Raw genomic sequence first — 18,268 nt, forward strand, 5'->3', positions numbered from 1 at the left:
ATACCGAGGGCACCCTGACTTCGGCGGCCAGCAGGGGATTGTCCCAGCGGAGCTCCCCGTCCCTGGAACATGACAGGGATCTGAGATGGGAAGAGCTCGAGTTAAGGAGGCAAGAACTGAAGAAGCAGGAGAACCAGCATAAACACGAGGAGAACCAGCGCCAGCATGAGCTGGAACTGGCCCGGCTGAGAAGCAGCAAGGCCCCGGCTGCGGTGAGTGACGGGGAACCCAAGCCTACAAAGAGCTTTTATAAGTACTTCCTGGCCCGGTGTAAGGAGGGGGAGGACATAGACACCTTCCTGACAGCCTGTGAGAATGCCTGCGAGCTGCACAGGGTTGACCCTGCAGACAGGATCCCGTTTCTCACCCCCTTACTGGACTCCACAGCCGTGGAGGTGTACAGCTGAATGAAAGGGGTGGAGGCAGGGGACTACAAACTGTTCAAAAAGGCCCTGCTCTGCGAGTTTGGGCTGACTCCTGAGATGCACTGGAAAAGGTTCCAGAGTCAGCATAAAACCCGTGAGGTCACATACCTACAACTGGTCAACCGGGCGAACGGGTATGCCTGCAAGTGGACAGCTAGGGCCCAAACTAAAGAGGACCTGCTTGACCTATTCATACTGGAGCACCTGTATGAGCAGTGCCCATCCAACCTGAGGCTGTGGTTGATGGACCAGAAGCCGGAGAACCCACAGCGTGCAAGCCAGCTGGCCGACCAATTTGTGGACAGTAGGGCAGGGGATAACAGGGAGGCGTCTCGAAGGAGCAGGCCTGCCTCAACGCAGAGAGAAAGTCACCATGGGACCTCCCAGCGGAGGCCTATGGAGAACCCCCACCAAAGGGGAACATCCAGCGTCAGGTCCATCTGACCCACTCGAGGGGACCCACGAGACATGGGCTGCTATCACTGTGGCCAGCGAGGCCACATACGGGCCCAGTGCCCCAAGCTCAGGGACAAACCAAGCAGACCCAACCTGCAGAGTGTTGACTGGGTAAAGACCCAGTTGGATGAGGGGCAACATTCCCAGGAAAAGGGGACTGGCAGCGTACCACCTGTGAAGGAGGGAAGAGGTCCCCAGGTCAGCTCCTCTGGGGGGTTGGATGCTCCAGACTCTGGGTTTTTGGTTTACAGAGTGGGAGCGGGGCTGCCTCTCCAGAGAGAGTGTTTTGTTCCCCTGGAGGTAGATGGGAGGAAGGTCACTGGGTATGGGACATGGGCGCAGAGGAGACGCTGGCCTGGCCCGAGGTGGTGGCCTCAGATCGGATGGTGCCTGACACCCACCTGACCCTGATGGGCGTGGGCGGGATCCCATTCAAAGTGCCTATGGTGAGGGTACACTTGAAGTGGGGAGCCAAGGAGGGCCCCAAGGACATGAGGGTACACCCACATTTGCCCACGGAGGTGTTAAGGGGGGGAACTCAAGGACTGGCCAAGAAATGCCCGAGGTGCCCTGGTTGTAACCCGTAGTCAGAGTCAGCAAGGGGCACTGTGCCCCCACAACGGGGAAGGTACTTTGCCCGAGGTGCAGGATCCTAACCTGGTGGGGAGGGAACGCCCAGGGACACGGCTCAGAGAAGCTGCAGCCTCAGACCCAACCAGCAAGAGAGAGCAGGTCCCCTTCCCTGTCCCAACTGCTGATTTCCAGGCCGAATTGCAGAAAGATCCTTCCTTGTGGAAGCCCAGGGACCAGGCTGACCTCAGTGCAGTACAGACAATGAGGAGAGGTTGCAAGGAGAGGTTCCTGTGGGAGAAGGGGTTCCTGTACCAAGAATGGGCTCCCCCAGAGGAAGTAGAGGCATGGGGGATCAGGAGGCAGCTGGTGGTTCCCCAAAGTTTTGCCACAAGCTACTGTACCTGGCCCATGACATCCCTCTCGCAGGGCACCAAGGGATCCGGTGCACCAGGCAAACGCTGCTAGAAAACTTTTACTGGCCTGGGGTCTTTACCCACGTCCGACAGTACTGCCAATCCTGTGACCCCTACCAGAGGGTGGGGAAGGCCCAGGACAAGGGGAAAGCGGCTTTGAGGCCTTTACCCATCATAGAAGAACCTTTCCAGAAGGTGGCCGTGGACATAGTGAGACCGCTCAGCAAGACAACCCAGTCGGGGAAGAAATACATTCTGGTGGCGGTAGATTTTGCCACTCGCTACCCCGAGGCAGTGGCCTTGTCCTCTATCGAAGCAGACACCGTGGCAGATGCGCTGCTGACAATTTTCAGCCGGGTGGGGTTCCCCAAGGAAGTCTTAATGGACCAGGGGTCCAACTTCATGTCGGCCTTGCTCCAGTCCTTGTGACAGAAATGTGGGGTCCGGCAAAACTGGGCCTCAGCATATCACCCCCAGTCCAATGGGCTGATGGAAAGGTTCAACGGGACGCTGAAGATGATGCTAAAAACATTTATGAACCAGCACCCGCAGGACTGGGACAAGTACTTACCTTATCTGCTGTTCGCGTACAGGGAGGTACCGCAGGAATCTACTGGGTTTTTGCCTTTCAAACTGTGGTATGGAAGGCGAGTGAGGGGGCCCCTAGACCTGCTGAGAGACGAATGGGAGAGGAAGGCCACTCCCGAGGGAGAGTCAGTGGTGGAGTATGTCCTGACCTTCCGGGAAAGACTTGCCAAGCTCATGGGCCTGGCCAAGGAGAATCTAGCCCGAGCCCAGAGGAAGCAGAAGGTCTGGTATGACCGCACGGTGCGGGCCCACTCCTTCGCCACCGGGGATCAGGTGATCGTTCTCATTCCTGTGAGGAAAAACAAGACTCCAGGCTGCCTGGGAAGGGCCTTTCAAGGTTATCAAGCAACTAAATGAGGTAAACTATGTGCTGGAGCTGTCGAACCGGGCACATCACCGCCAGGTGTACCATGTGAATATGATGAAGCCATACTATGACAGGGGGAATGTGGTACTGGCCGTACGTGGATATTGGGAGGAGCAGGGAGATGAGCCTTTAGTGGATCTATTCCCTGGGACAAAAGCTGGTTCCCCTCTGGAGGCAATTCCCCTCTCTGACCCTGGCCCAGGACGCTGAGATCAGAGGGGTGCTGCATCTATACTGACAGCTGTTTTCCAGCCAGCCTGGATGCACTAATTTGACTGTCCACGGGTGGAGACCGGGTCACATCCTCCTATAAGATGCTCCCCTTTTCAGGTCATCAGGAAAACTGCACAGGACCTAGAAAGAGAGGTCAGGAACATGCTGGCTTTGGGGGTGATCCAGCAATCTTCCAGCCCCTGGGCCTTGCCAGTGGTGCTGGTCTCCAAAAGGGACAGCTCGATCTGGTTCTGTGTGGACTATCGAAAGCTCAATGCCATCACTGTATCTGATGCCTACCCATGCCCAGGCCTGACGAGCTCCTAGACAAGCTGGGAGGCGCTCGGTATCTCACTACCATGGATCTTACAAAGGGCTACTGGCAAGTGCTGCTGGATACAGATGCCAGGCTGAAATCAGCCTTTATCACCCCTCTGGGGCTGTACAAGTTTCTAACCCTGCCCTTCAGCCTCAAGGGAGCGCTGGCCACCTTCCAGCGCCTGGTGGATCAGCTACTGAGGGGGATGGAGAGTTTTGCCGTGGCGTATATTGACGTCATCTATGTCTTTAGCCGGACCTGGGAGGAGCATGTGTCCCAGGTTAAACAAATGCTGGACCAACTCTGGGAGGCTGGGTTAACTGTAAAGGCTGAGAAGTGCAAGGTGAAGATGGCTGAAGTATCTTATCTGGGCCATCGGGTGGGGAGCAGCTGCCTATAGCCGGAACCAGCCAAGGTGGAGGTGATCAGAGACTGGCCTGCTCCCCAAACCAAAAAGCAGGTCCAAGCCTTTATTGGGATGGCAGGATACTATCGAAGGTTCATGCCCCACTTTAGTGCCATAGCTGCCCCCATCACTGAGCTGTGCAAGAAGGAGAAGCCAGACAAGGTGGTCTGGACCGAGCAGTGGCAGGATGCTCTCAGGCGCTGAAGGAGGCTCTGGTTAGTGGCCCAGTTCTGGCAAACCCAGACTTTGACAAGCCCTTTATAGTGTTCACCGACGCCTCACACACAGGACTAGGGGCGGTGTTAATGCAGGAGGATGAAAAGGGGGAGAGAGATCCCATCGTGTACCTGAGCAAGAAGTTGCTACCTCAGGAGCAGAACTATGCGACCATTGAGAAGGAATGCCTGGCCATGGTGTGGGCCATTAAGAAACTGGAGCCATATCTCTTTGGGCGACACTTCACCGTGTACACCGACCACTCTCCCCTGACCTGGCTGCACCAGATGAAAGGAGCCAACGCCAAGCTCCTGAGGTGGAGCCTGCTCCTGCAGGATTATGACATGGGCGTGGTCCATGTGAAGGGAAGTGCCAACCTGATAGCGGACGCGTTGTCCCGGAGAGGGGGCCCTGAACTTCCCCAGGTCACTGGGCAGAGTGACCCCGCTCAGTTCAGTCTCGAAGCGGGGAGAAATGTGATGCAGTAGGGACTGTCTGTGGGGGGGATGGGAGAGCCTGGGAGGACCTTAGGTGAGGGACAGGACCTAAGTCTGTAACCTGAGCCAGGTAGGGGAGGAGGGGGTCAGCACCTTTGCCTGGGAAGCCGGACAAAAGGAAGGGGCTGGCTGGAGGGAGTTAGTTCAGTTTTGGTTTTGGGCTGGGTGGTTGGAATTCAGGGAATCCCAAACTGGGAATTAAGCTTCCTGAACCCTCAGGAGGACTTGATTGAGGGGTCCTGGTTGTGCCTCCAAGCTCTGCTGTAACCTGCATTCCTCTTGCCCAATAAACCTTCTGTTTTACTTGCTGGCTGAGAGTCACTGTGAGTCTCAGGAAGAGGGGTGCAGGGCTGGACTCCTCCATACTCTGTGACACATGGATCACAGTGGCACTCAGATTTGGCACTGTGACCCCGTGTGCCAGGTCACAACAGGAAGCCCATGGAAGAGGCGTTGACACTACAGGGTGAGTGCAGGACAGGTTCACTCTCCAACCCCCAGCCCCAGGCCTCCCCTCATTGTTTTAGCACCCTTGGGGTTTTTTGAAGGATCCAGGGCCTCAGTTACTGATTTTTTTACCCAGACCCTCAAAAGTTTGTGTGGCCCTGCCTGGGAGAAAGCTAGTTAGTTACAATGGGTGTGGGGAGATAGAAGAGAAAGGGACTGAGTTCACCTCCCTTACAATGTGGGAGGGCACTTTGACAGGCCTATTTTACATCTTACCAGAAATCCATTGTTTTTTAGAATAGGGCTGGTGGGGAGAATTCTCTTCTTTTTGTATTTGAATGTGTGATTAGGAGCTTTGCTTTTGTGGGTGCCGGAGAGCACTGGGGCCATCTTCAACTTTAAATGGACTTGCTAGCTTGCAAACAAGATTGGAAACAGCCAAGAGAGCTTAATATTTGAACCATAACATTAAATCCTAGAGAAGAATACACATTAATAACGGTGTGATCCAGCATATTGCCACAGAACAAGAAAGGCCTTTAGAGAGATTTTTGTTTTAAAACATCTCTATTGCTATCTGATTTGTAGAAGGGGTTAACAGGGATGAAGCCTCCTAGGCTTTCAGCTCCCCATCATGTCTGGGATCCATTGCAATCAAAATAGAACTGTCTCCATTAAATGATTCAATTTTGATGAATCAGCATTCTCCAATGGAAAAACGTTCCACTGGAGAATTTATGACCAGCTCTACTTCTCACAATCTCCCTTTCCCCCACATGCACCCAGGAAAAAAAAAAACACTCCTACAGTTTACTGGAAAAGAATCAGATCAGCTCAACCTACTGCATCACAAAGAGCTATGGGATTTGCCCCCAGAAGTCTCAATAATACAAACAGCGAAATACAGCAACAATGAGGACCCAGAAAGTCAGGTATAGCTTTGCAGTGCGGCTGCTCACGTTTGGGTGCTCAAGCCCAAGTTCTGATCACCCAGGATACCTGTGCAATGAAGACAATACCTTATGTAAGATACTTACATAGCCCTCAGAACTCTGAGTCAGAACTGAACCAATGCCCCAGCGTGGGAATAGGAAGCCATCTTTCAAATGAGACACAAAATCAAGGTCCTGTCCCACTCTTGCTCTTTCACTCCCCTGGTTGGAAGGGAATAATGACCTCTGATAATTGATCTTTTCAGGAAAATACATACAAGCATCTCCTTAGGAAGTGAATCGGCTTCCATGGGGTACCATGAGTAGGGCCTTACCAAATTCGTGGCCATGAAAAATGCCTCATGGGCTGTGAAATCTGGTCTCTCCCCATGAAACCTGGTCATTTGCATGCTTTTACCCTATACTATAGAGCTTTCACAGGGGAGACCAGCATTTCTCAAATTGGGGGTCCTGACACAAAAGGGAGTTGTGAGGGGGGGTTCACAAATTTATTTTAAGGGGGCTGTGGTATTGCCACCCTTATTTCTGCACTGCCTTCAGAGCTGGGTGGCCACAGAGTGGCTGCTGTTGGCTGGGTGCTCAGATTTGAAGGCAGCACCCCACCAGCAGCAGTGCAGAAGTAAGGTGGCAATATCATACTATGTCACCCTTACTTTTGCAATTCTGCCTTCAGAGCTGGGCGACCGGAGAGTGCCAGCTGCTGACTGAGGGCCCAGCTTTGCAGGCAGCAGTGCAAGAGTAAGGATAGCACTACCGCAACTCCTCCTACAATAACCTTGAAATCCCCTCCACACACACCTCCTTTTTAGATCAGGCCTCCTACAGTTACAATACGGTGAAATTTCAGGTTTATATAGGTGAAATCATGAAATTTACGATTTTTAAAATCCTACGACCATAAAATTGACCAAAATGGACCATGAATTTGGTAGAGCCCTAACTATATGGCTGCCATCACTGTTTTCCTGTGTAGCTCAAGCTCTGTGCAGATGAGAGAACTCAAAAGTCCATGTTTATGAAATACACATACCTTATTCCCTAACACTTGATTGCTCTGCATTTGGTGTTCAAGTAGTTATGGTCTCAGTCGAGGGTCATACCTAAGATACCAAAATAAGTTACACAATATTAATTTCTGTAATTAAAGTAATAAATACATGTACAAGTACAAACTGTTTTTAATTTAGATAATAGCGAAAAGGAAAACCAAGTCTAGACCACTAGGAACTTAAAAAATTCTAAAACAAAAATATTAAATGAAACATGAAGTTAACTGAATAAATAGCATCTCTAGACTTAGCCCAATATTATTTCAAATAAGCTTGATATTTACAGTGGAAATACTGACAGGTCCTATATGGCTTCAACTCTTCTGCCTGCAGCTCCTCATTCTAAGTTCTCATCTATTACAGAATAAAACCATAGATAGTTCTTTTAAAAAATATGATTCTCAGACCTATTGGTCATCATTGTTGCCTACTCCTCTGACTTTCACATACACCAAAGTATCCTTGAAAAAATTACATAGCAACACATGACCAAAAGGCTTTCTGACAAAATAATGGCAAGAGACAATATTACAGGTAATCTCAGTCCACCAGAGGGCAGACTGCTCTACTACAGCAGAGATTTACAGTAGTAAAATAAAGAAAATTGTAGCTAAAGTTCTCATAGACTCATAGGTCAGAAGGGACCAATATGATCATCTAGTCTGACCTCCTGCACAAGGCAGGCCACAAAACCCTACCCAAACATCAACAGTATAGTTCTTCCAATTAATTTACTACAATTAAAAACTAAAAATAAATCTATATTAAAATACTAAAATAGTCTAGAAAACTGACATAAGGTATTTAAGGCTGTTTTTCACTAATAATGAACTTTCTCCCTACTCTAGGTATTTATAGGAGCCTCTGAATTTTTGGTGCTATACCCTATTCTGTTTATGCTGCTACTCCTAAACAATGGGATGAATAAAGGATAGAGTGGCATCTTTCAGACTGACTTTCGTTGCTATTGTTTATTTAAGTTAAATCTTTAGAATCTTATTCTTAGGCCTAGTCTACACTGGCAAGTTTCTGCGCAGTAAAGCACCTTTCTGCGTTGTAACTCCGAGGGTGTACATGCTGCCAAGCCACTTAGTGCACAGCAACTGCGCAGTTGCAGCGCTGTTAAACGGGGGGGGGGGGGGGGCACATACCCACAACCCAACAAGAGACGTACAGCTTTCTGCACTGAGGGTACAATGCCACAGAGCCAGTGCAGACACCCTAATCTATTACAGAGCTGCGATTGGCCTCTGGGCAGTGTCCCACAATGCCTGTTCTTGCCTCTCCGGTCATTGGTTTGAACTCTACTGCCCTTCCCTCAGCTGACCAACCATCATCCCCACCCCGTAAATTCCTTTGGAATTTTGAAAGTTCCCTTCCTGTTTGCTTGGTGATGTGTGCAGTGGTCTCAGCACATCTTTCCGGGTGGCCATGCCTGCTCCACGCACCAGGAGATACCCCACCTGGAGCAATGCTGAGCTGCTGGACCTCATCAGCATTTGGGGAGAGGAGGCTGTCCAGTCCCAGCTGCGCTCCAGCCATAGGAATTTTGATACCTATGGACAGATTTCCTGATGCATGACAGAAAAGGGCCATGATCAGGACACACAGCAGTGTGGGGTCAAAGTGAATGAGCTGCGGTACACCTACTACAAGGCGTGGGAGGCAACCTGCCACTCTGGTGTTGTGCCCACAAGCTGCTGGTTCTACAAAGAGCTGGACACAATACTCGGTGGTGACCCCACCTCCACTGCAAAGGCCACTGTGGATACTTCAGTGGCTCGCATGCCAGTCAAGAGTAGACCAAGCCAGGAGGAGGAAATCTTGGACAAGGATGTGGAGGGGGACCCAGAGGTAGAGGATGACTCGAAGGTCAGAGATGCATGCAGTCAGGAGCTCTTTTCTACCCTGGAGGAGGCTAGCCAGTCACAGCTGTCAGATCGTGGTGAAGCACAAACAGGAGAGGAGGCCCCTGGTAAATGGATTTGATTTTGTGAATTGCTGAAGCAAGTTGTTGGGGGCAGGAGGGTTGCAGAAAGCAGGCTTGTGTCTGTCTGATTCACATACCACCACATTACTAGTCTGAGTAGTGGAACAGGCTGTTGATAGGCAGATTCCTGTGAAGTGATGAAGACAAAGAGATCTCCAGAAAACTCTCATGGAGATATTGCGCAATCCGCTGCCACAAGTTCTTTGGCAGAGCTGCTGTGTTTCTTGCCCCAATAATGGTAACTTTCCCACGCCACTGTGCCGTCACGGGGCGGGGGTGAGAGAGGGGGAAGCAAAAGACCATTGCTGCACACAGGTGAACCACATAGGGGCCAGGGCGGAAGCCACAGTCTTGGAGAAGACTCTCCCTTGATTCCCTGCTCACCCTCAGCAGTGAGATAGCTTCCATAATGATCACAGCCTGTGGAAAATCTGGAGACAGGAAGAAGTATCAGGCCCCCCTACAGTGCTGGCTCTTCCCAAGAGCCACATACCCCATGTACAGTAGGGTCCGGGAAGAGTGATTTTCCCTGCCCCTGTGGTCACTCACCTTTTTAGGGGTCTTGTGGCTCATGTGTGCTTGCCTGGGGTCAGCCAGTTAGCGACAGGCATGAATACTGGTTGTATTTCAAAGCACTGAATCAGTGTTGTGTGTTGCAACATTTTACAGAAGCAGTATTGTTTGGATTTTGGCTTCACAGATATGACCTTGGGAGCCCAGCCTCCCTCTTTGTTATCAGCAGCAGAATGACTGTGCAGAATTAGAAAGCAGCCATGAAAAACTAAGGAGGACTTTCTGTGTGATGTTATGATGCACTCCAAAGCTGACAAACAGGAATTGAAGGAGTGGTGGGACAGGGAGAAGAGGGATCAAAAGGAGAATGCAGCACACCAGAATTAAGCCACGGAGCAGATCTTAAACATTGTGAAGTGCCAAGTGGACATGTTCTGGGCGATACTAGCACTGCAAACCAAGCAGCTCGGCACCTGCCCTCCCCTGCAGCCACTGTCAAAACACTCTTTCCCATGCATCCCTCAGACACCAACAACACACTGTTTTCAACCGTGTGGCTCCAGTCTGTACCTGTGGCATTCCACTCCTCCCGTCACAGGACGGCATTGCGGACTCCTAGTACCCACTGCACTCAACACTCGTCCCTTTGCAGTTTAGCCCTGCTGAAGTACAGTACCTACTGCATTGTACTCCAAAGGAGAAGGTTGGATATGATTCCTGGACATATACAAATCTTTAGCTGGCCTGGGACCTCACCTCCTCCTTCCCTTTCCCATCCCCCTTAGTGCTGATGTGTTTTTTTGTTTAACTCTCTCCTCCAGTTGTTGCTTAATAAAAGAATTGTGTTGGCTTGAAAGCAATCTTTATTCTATTAATTGAAAGCAAACAGAGCCCTGCAAAGCAACAGACAATTATCTTAAACCTTCATATTGCATCATCTGCACCAATCACAATCACCTCCTAGCACTACAAGCACCACACTCCCATGCATAGCAACAAATATTAGTGGCTTTCAGCTTCAAATTGCTGCCTCAAGGCATCCCTAACCCTTATGGCCCCATGCTGAGCCCCTCTGATAGCCCTGGTCTCTGACTGTTCAAATTCAGCCTCCAGGCGCTGAGCCTTAGCAGTCCAGCCTGAGTGAAGCTTTCACCCTGCTCTTCACAAATATTATGGGCCATACAGCACGCAGCTATAAGCATAGGAACATTGTCATCGACCAGGTCCAGCTTCCCATATAGGCAGCACCAGAGGGCCTTTAAATGACCGAAAGCACACTCAACAGCCATTCTGAACTTGCTCAGCCTGTTGTTGAACTGCTCCTTGCTGCTGTCAGGTTGCCCCGTGTATGGCTTCATAAGCCACAGCATTAATAGGTAGGTGGGGTCTCCCAAAATCACAATGGGCATTTCGACTTCCCTTACAGTGATCTTCTGGTCCTGGAAGAAAATCCCTGCTTGCAACTTCCTGAACAAGCCACTGTTCTGAAAGATGTGTGCATCATGCACCTTTCCGGACCAGCCTGCATTAATGTCTGAGAAACACCCATGGTGATCCACAAGCACCTGGAAAACCATTTAGAAATACCCCTTCCAATTAACGTACTCAGTGATTAGGTGGTCTATTGCCGGAATTGGAATGTGCGTGCCACCTATCACCCGTCCGCGGTTAGGGAAGCCCATTTGTGCAAAGCCATCCACAATGTCACACACGTTGCCCAGAGTCACGGTCTTTCAGAGCAGGATGCGATTAATGGACCTGCACACTTCCGTCAACACGAGTCCAACAGTCGACTTTCCCACTCTGAATTGGTTAGTGACCAATTAGTAGCAGTCTGGAGTAGCCAGCTTCCACAGTGCAATCGCCACATGCTTCTCCACTGGCAGGGCAGTTCTCATTCTTGTGTCCTTGCACCACAGGGCTGGGGCACATAGGAGCCTACTTCCTCTTTGCCCCATGGGTGCTCGATCCCCACAACCTCCCCTGGACCCACCCCTGCACCACACTCACCCCGCCCCAATTCTACCTCCTTCCCCCAAGTCCCCAACTCCTACCCCGAGTGCACCGCATCCCCACTCCTCCAGGAAAGTCCTAAGCCCCACCAAACAGCTGTTAGGCAGTGGGTGTGAAACTCTGGGACGGGGAGAAGTGAGGACGCAGTGCACTGGGGGGAGGTGGTGGTGAGGAGAAGAGAGGGGGCAAGGGGAGCTTGGCTGTTGGTGGGTGCGGAGCACCCACTAATTTTTCCCCGTGGGTGCTGCAGCCCCGCAGCACCCACAGAGTCGGCGTCTATGCTGGGGTGACCTCATCACACAGTCCCACGAATGTGGCTTTCCTTATCCGAAAATTCTGCAGCCACTACTCGTCATCCCAGACGTGCATGATGTGATCCCTCCACTAGTGCTTGTTTCCTGAGCCCAAAAGTAGCATTCCACTGTGGTCAGCACCTCCCTGAATGCCACAAGCAATCTCATGTCCTAGCTAGTATATGTGGCAAGATCAACGTTGCACTCCTCTTGCCTTTGTAGGTTAAGGAATAACTCCACTGCCAGTCGTGATGTGTTAGTCAGACCAAGCAGCACACTGTTCAACAGTTTGGGATCCTTTCCTGCAGACCAAAGAGGCAGAGCATGCAGAACACAAACCGTTGAAAGAGGGTGCCAAATGCGGATGGAAGCACAGGGATTGCTGGGATGTGAAGCAATGAATCACGGGCATTGGGACAGGACCCAGGATGCCCCGTGATCCCTTCGCCTTCCCACAACTCTTAGCAGCAGAAGAGGAAGAGATGCTCTGTGGGATAGCTGCCCAGAGTGCACCACTCCAAATACCACTGCAAGCACCACAGGTATGAATACGCTGTTGCGCAAGCAACTGACTGTGAGCACACAACAGCGGTTTCCCTTTGGTGCTCTCTGAGCGGCGCTGTAACTCTGTCAGTGTAGACATACCCTTAGAGTCAGCTGGCATATATACCATTTGTATTGTAAAATGATCAACTCTACATGCATGCTGAAGCATGGTGACTAATTTTACAAGAATCAGTTGTGCATCTGCGTATTACAGCTAAGGAACAAGCCCTTAATTATGTCAATCTGTTAAAGTGGAAGTTTGTTAATAAACAAAATAGAAAACTGATTAAAGTAATTATGAAATGCCATGACATTAGACTGCTGTCTGACTTTGGAGTAGTTGTGATGCCAGGGTACAAGTAAAAGATATTTCTAAAAGAAAAAAGAAAAAAGTCTTCTATAACAGTAACCAAACTGGCATAGAAATAGGTCAGCGGATGCTTAAGACATAGCAGTTTTCACTTAATCTGCTATATTCAGAGTTTATATGGAAATGCTACAAACCCCATACACTTGTCAACAAAAAATTACATAAACTAGTACTTGCTAAAGCATACAAGACATTTGTTATCTACTATCAGGACATACCAACTCAAAGCAGAACCAGACGCTGACAATACAACAGATGCAAAACCTGCAGAACATATCTCCACAGCTACTATGATCAACAACCCCCACAACACACCTTTCAAGATTCATAAGTCTTACACCTGCACATCACAGCATGTGGTGTACCTCATCCGGTGCATTAAATGCCCCAACCACAACTATGTGGGTGAACCCAGACAGACAATCACTTCACACTTGAATGAACTCACACAGGAAAGTGATAAAAGACAAAAGCCACCACATCATCTGTGGGTGAACACTTTTCACAGAGCAATCACACTATATCAGTCCTCATCCTAAAAGGAAGCCTGGGAGCTTAAATTCATAACTTTGCTAGACACTATTAATCATGGTCTTAACAAAGACACTGGATTTATGATGTATTACAATACTCTAACCCACTAACCTCCCTTTTTGTCCTATGACTACAGGGGTGATAATGGGCCACTACCTTGAATGGTCCCTTAGACTATGTACTAATTACTTATGCTAATCTATGTGTTCCATTTTGTATTTAGCTATGACACTCAGAATACCTCTCTCAGATCCAAACAAGAGCTCTGTGTAGCTTGAAAGCTTCTATAACCACAGAAGCTGGTCCAATAAAAGATACTGGATTACCTCATCCACCTTCTCTCTCTAATGTGTTGTCTATGGCATTCTGATTGCATTAGAAGTCACTCAAGGTAGCACTGAACCCAAAAAATTACACTAGCCATCACCAGGACACAAACTAACCTACAAGCACATAGTCACACAATACATCTCAGTCTAGAAATACTTGCTAGGCAAACAAGGAACTATTAAAAAACTTAGAGTTTGTGATGGTTATTTTCATTTTTTCAAATAAAATACTATTACTGTTAGAAAAATTGCAGTGTTAAATATTCAGCCCTTTTTTCTCAGGAAATAACTAGACTGCATCTTATTTTAAGATTATTTCCAGAAGGTCATTTACTTTGCATTACCATCTGTCCTAAATGCTAGCCTCCCACTCCACCGTGTCTTCTTACACCTCCTACAATAACTAGCCTTAATGCCATTATCAAAAACTGTGAAGTGATAGTTTCACTGCACTTTCCATCATTTTTGGTCTCCCTCTCTTTATTCAACCGACTGTTGGGACCACTCAGATATTCTGCTGGTGGGATGACACTGACCTTCTCCATATCCTGTAACAAACTATCTGGTCCGGGAAACAAGAAAGAAAAATCATATAATACTTTGACTATATTAAATATAATATATAGCTGTCCCTGTGAAAGATAGAGTCTAGAGGTCTGGGTTATTTTATACTACTTGGAGCCAATAACTCTTGAGATCTCACCCAAGTTCTGAGAATAATTTCCACTGTGACTTTAAACAAGTCACGGAGACCTAAATTTTCAAATGTTCATAGCTTTTGAGTGCCTCAGCTTTTGGGAGCCCAGACTGAGACACCAAAGGACTGACTTCCAGAAGTGCTTTGTGCCTGCAACTCCTATTGAAAATTTAGGCTTCTGCCTCTTTACTTCAGTTTCTCGGTAGATTCAAAATTTTACTTGCACAATAATAATCCACAGAAATGTTGTATTAGTTAATGCTAGTGCAAAGCCCTATGAAGAGCACTGTGTCAAGTATTATTATACATCACAGTTTAGATAGAACAAAGTAGTAAATATATGTAACCACCTCAAGCCTATCACTGTGTCAATGTTCTTTTCCTTCCTTATATTCACATTACGACTTTTCCACCTTCCCCGCCTTCTTTGGTATTTCCTAACCTCATATCAGACATGGGTGGAAATTAACAGGCACTATCTAGTATCCTCCGAAGACCAGATCCAGCCTTCATGAGCACAGGGGACTCTCCCCCAGAAGAGCAATTGAGGTTCTACTGTAGAAAGCGAGAAGGATGGATTGACCATAAGTGTTCACTACCCTGGCCTGCTAGAGAGGCTTTTGATACACATGGTGCACTAGTGCAAGTGGCCTTCTGACTGCACATATCCACCAGATAGTCACCACTGCAGAGTGGTAGCCCAGTGTAATGCAACACCTATGGATAGGTCAACATCTGGAAAGACTGAACCCAGAACCTCTGGATTTGAGAGCCTCTGCTGCCTTAGCTGAAGAACCAGGGTCATTTGCTCAAAAGCTGTAACCTCTATATGTGGTCTAGCCACTAGGAGGTGACAAACCACACATTAGCATGCCATCTTCTGCAGAAAAGTTGAGGAGCTATTGCAGCTGTAACCCTCCACTGCTACAGTGTGACCTAGGAGAGTGGGAGGGTCTCAGATCTGGTCATAACATTAAATAATCTAGCAATATACGAAGCTCATCTATTTGTAGTTAAAACCAAATGCAAGTAATATTTATGGTAAGTATAAGGAGTTAATAGACTTAGCAGACTCATGACATCATTTGGATGGTACTGTACATTCAGGGCATATACTCATCACCAGTTCATCTAAAGAAGTGATTCTCAAAGTTTAGGTCACCTGCCATACTTATTATGGGAAAGTTCCATTGAGTCTCTATTTTACCTATAGTTAAGCAACCCAATTACTTTCTTGTCTCTCCTTTTCATTTATCGATTTAGTGGTGCAATCTCCAGCACAATGCACCTGTGGAATAATGGCATTTTTAAGAAGTTTGGAGGGTGAGCTATCTTTACTACTGAAAGTAAGATTCTGAGAGTAAAAACAGTCATGGACTCTCTTCTACAAAAATAAAAACCCATATATTCTACATATTTTAATATATTTTGACCTACTAATGCATATGTTTCAATGTAAACTATTATGCTAGTATAAAATCTGTGTCAATGAAATGAGGTTTCAGCCCCTGATTTCTATTCCTGGCTCCACCACAGTCTGTGTTTTGTTTGACAAACAAACAGTCTTCATGTCTTTGACTCCATTTTCCAATCTGTAGAATAAAATGCTTACCCATCTGAGACAGGTGTCATTTATAAAGTGCTTTGAGATCCTCAGATTGTAGGCGCTATAGAAGGGCAAAAGTATTCTTTTTATTACTGTTGTAACCACAGAGCTGGCAAATTCTGGCTCAGGCAGCGTCTTAATTTGACCCAAAGACAGTCTTAGAAGTTTAAAATTAAAGTAGTATTTTTTAAAAAAGAAAGACTACATCATAAAGGAAATGAAACAAACAGTATGGAGCTCTTTCAATACATAACAAATAATCCATTAAAGGGCTATGAAGGGACCTGAGTGGGAAGTGGATCAGTAATAAGACTGATATTTCTGGGAGCCTGAACCAAAAGTTTAAAAGGCTTCCTGATCAAACCAGTCTTGATAGGCAAATAGAATTTCCAAATGTTGCCAAGGCATCAGGCCAACAAAAATTACAACCCAACAAACTGAATGAAGGAGAATGGGGGGAAAGAAAGGGAAGGCTTTAATTAAAATACCTCAGAGCTCACAAGGAATGGGGAAAGTGTCAGGTGACTAGAAGATGGTTAACTAAACTGAGAGGATCTCTTCTCTCACAAATGCATGGGGGGGAGGGGGGATTTGCAGGTGTAACTTCTATTCCCATTAACTAGAGTGACAGTTAATTGCGATTCAAATGGGTATTGATAGAAAAATAGATCTGAATGTCTAGACTGGTCTTTCTAGTAAAGATTTAATTCCAAACGACATGGTGATTTTCAGATATAGATGCAAATGGCCACTGGTATGAAGCCAAGAAATCCAGTTACATTTGAGAGGCAAAGATCACATTAATCTAAACCTCTGAAATATATTTCATGAAATTAAAAGCACTCAAAATATGCACACTGTAAGATGGGAATAAATACCCCCACATACATAAATTGTGAACACAAGTAGTAACAAAAAGTGAGTGGACAATGCACTGAAGCTTGTACTGTGTTTTGAAGATGTACAGCACTAAGTATTATCACATAACTACTTAGAAAAAAAATTCACAAATAGGTGCCAGATGTCTCTAAATTAATTAACTGTATTTAGATCTTATTTAGCCTCTCACAATATAAGGTGCTTTAAACGAAGGCATAGATACACCTTTGCAAGTTCTTTGAAAGAAAGAGACTACTCCAAAAGCAAGATTTCTTTAGGACCCCAAAAGGACAAACATTAGCCAGTAAGCAATTCAATGGCTGAACATTGAAACAAAAACAAAAAAAATCAAAGTCAGCATTATTAAAAAAAAAAACAAAAAAAAAACCTTACAAATTGCTCAGACGTTAGCTAAAGAATTTGGAAGAATGAAAAACCAGACGTTACAGCCATGTGCAAGATTTTTCAGGTTAAAATGTTGGGCTATACTGTAGCTTAATTTATAGTATCTAGTCTTATAATGCAAGCATAGACAGGCCATATGTCTTTTCTTGGCCCTTAAATGTTATTTTCCAGTAGACTTGCCTTTTCTCCATCTATCGTCAGTCATACCATTTGCTATTCAGGTGATTGGCTGTTATGAGCCAACTCCTCTTTCTCTATAAATAACCACTTCTCCCTCCCTCCTCCTTATTTTAGCTGCCAGGAAGTTACTGGTGGTGTGTTCCTCAATGCAAAACTGACTGTCAATAGGGTGCAAGACTACATGGCTAGTCTCAGCTTAAATTTTTTAGCAGTCTCATTGGTTTAGGTTTCTGGCAGCTAGAGAGAGCAGGGCAGTGGTCCCCCTTTAGAAGTAATAACTTTAATTTGCTTTGTGCTCCACCTGATCCCATAATGAGCCTCTCCATATGGCAGTCCTAAATGAATTTATCAATGGACATACATATATTTATGCTTTTTAGTGTTCTCTTTTAGTCCATTTTTTTAAATCTGTAAGATAAAAAGTCACACTGAAAAGATAAACAGAAGACTCACTTCAGAGTTTGAAATAAAGTTTTAAATTCCTTCCCCCCCCCAAAAAAAATTAAAATTAAGGCAAAAGAATAAACACCACAAGACACATACCACTGAATTAGTATTCCATCCTGGACTCGCATCAAAATGCTGAGGGTTTGTTGTTTTAACTTTTCTGAAAATGCTTTACAAAAAACCCACTCTTGGAATGGCCTGGTTATGTGTCTTCAAACAATAAGGGCACATGGGGTCTGCATGGAATTCCACTAAAATAACAGTGACTTCAGGTGGCCATGAGTGGACCCCTTCACAGTACTGGACCTTGAAGTCAATGGGAGCACTTGTGCCAGTAAGTGCTATGTTTACTAACCAGTATTTTCAGGATCAAGACCTAAGATTCATGTAAAAATAAATTGTCATGTTATGATTGTAATATGAATGAACAGAAGTTAAGCAGCTTAAAGTCAAAGGCTGAAACTAACTAAATAAGCTAGGCCTACCTTCAAACTTTTGTATTTTGTGAAGGAGCATCCTCTGGACTCTAACAACCAGATTTTCC

General features: G+C 46.7%; 1 protein-coding gene across 1 annotated transcript in view; it reads right to left on the reverse strand.

Moving 5' to 3' along the window:
- The window catches only part of SLC4A10 (solute carrier family 4 member 10), a 334,643-nt gene that overhangs the window by 294,067 nt on the left and 22,308 nt on the right, over positions 1–18,268 (reverse strand). Inside the window, exon 2 of the mRNA XM_075070163.1 lies at positions 6,904–6,973. Within this exon, the coding sequence (XP_074926264.1) occupies positions 6,904–6,933 (30 nt within the window). The 5' untranslated portion in view covers positions 6,934–6,973. The remainder of the gene's footprint in view (positions 1–6,903; positions 6,974–18,268) is intronic.

Source organism: Chelonoidis abingdonii, chromosome 10 (genome assembly GCF_003597395.2).
Source record: "Chelonoidis abingdonii isolate Lonesome George chromosome 10, CheloAbing_2.0, whole genome shotgun sequence".
Classification (NCBI taxonomy): domain Eukaryota; kingdom Metazoa; phylum Chordata; order Testudines; family Testudinidae; genus Chelonoidis; species Chelonoidis abingdonii.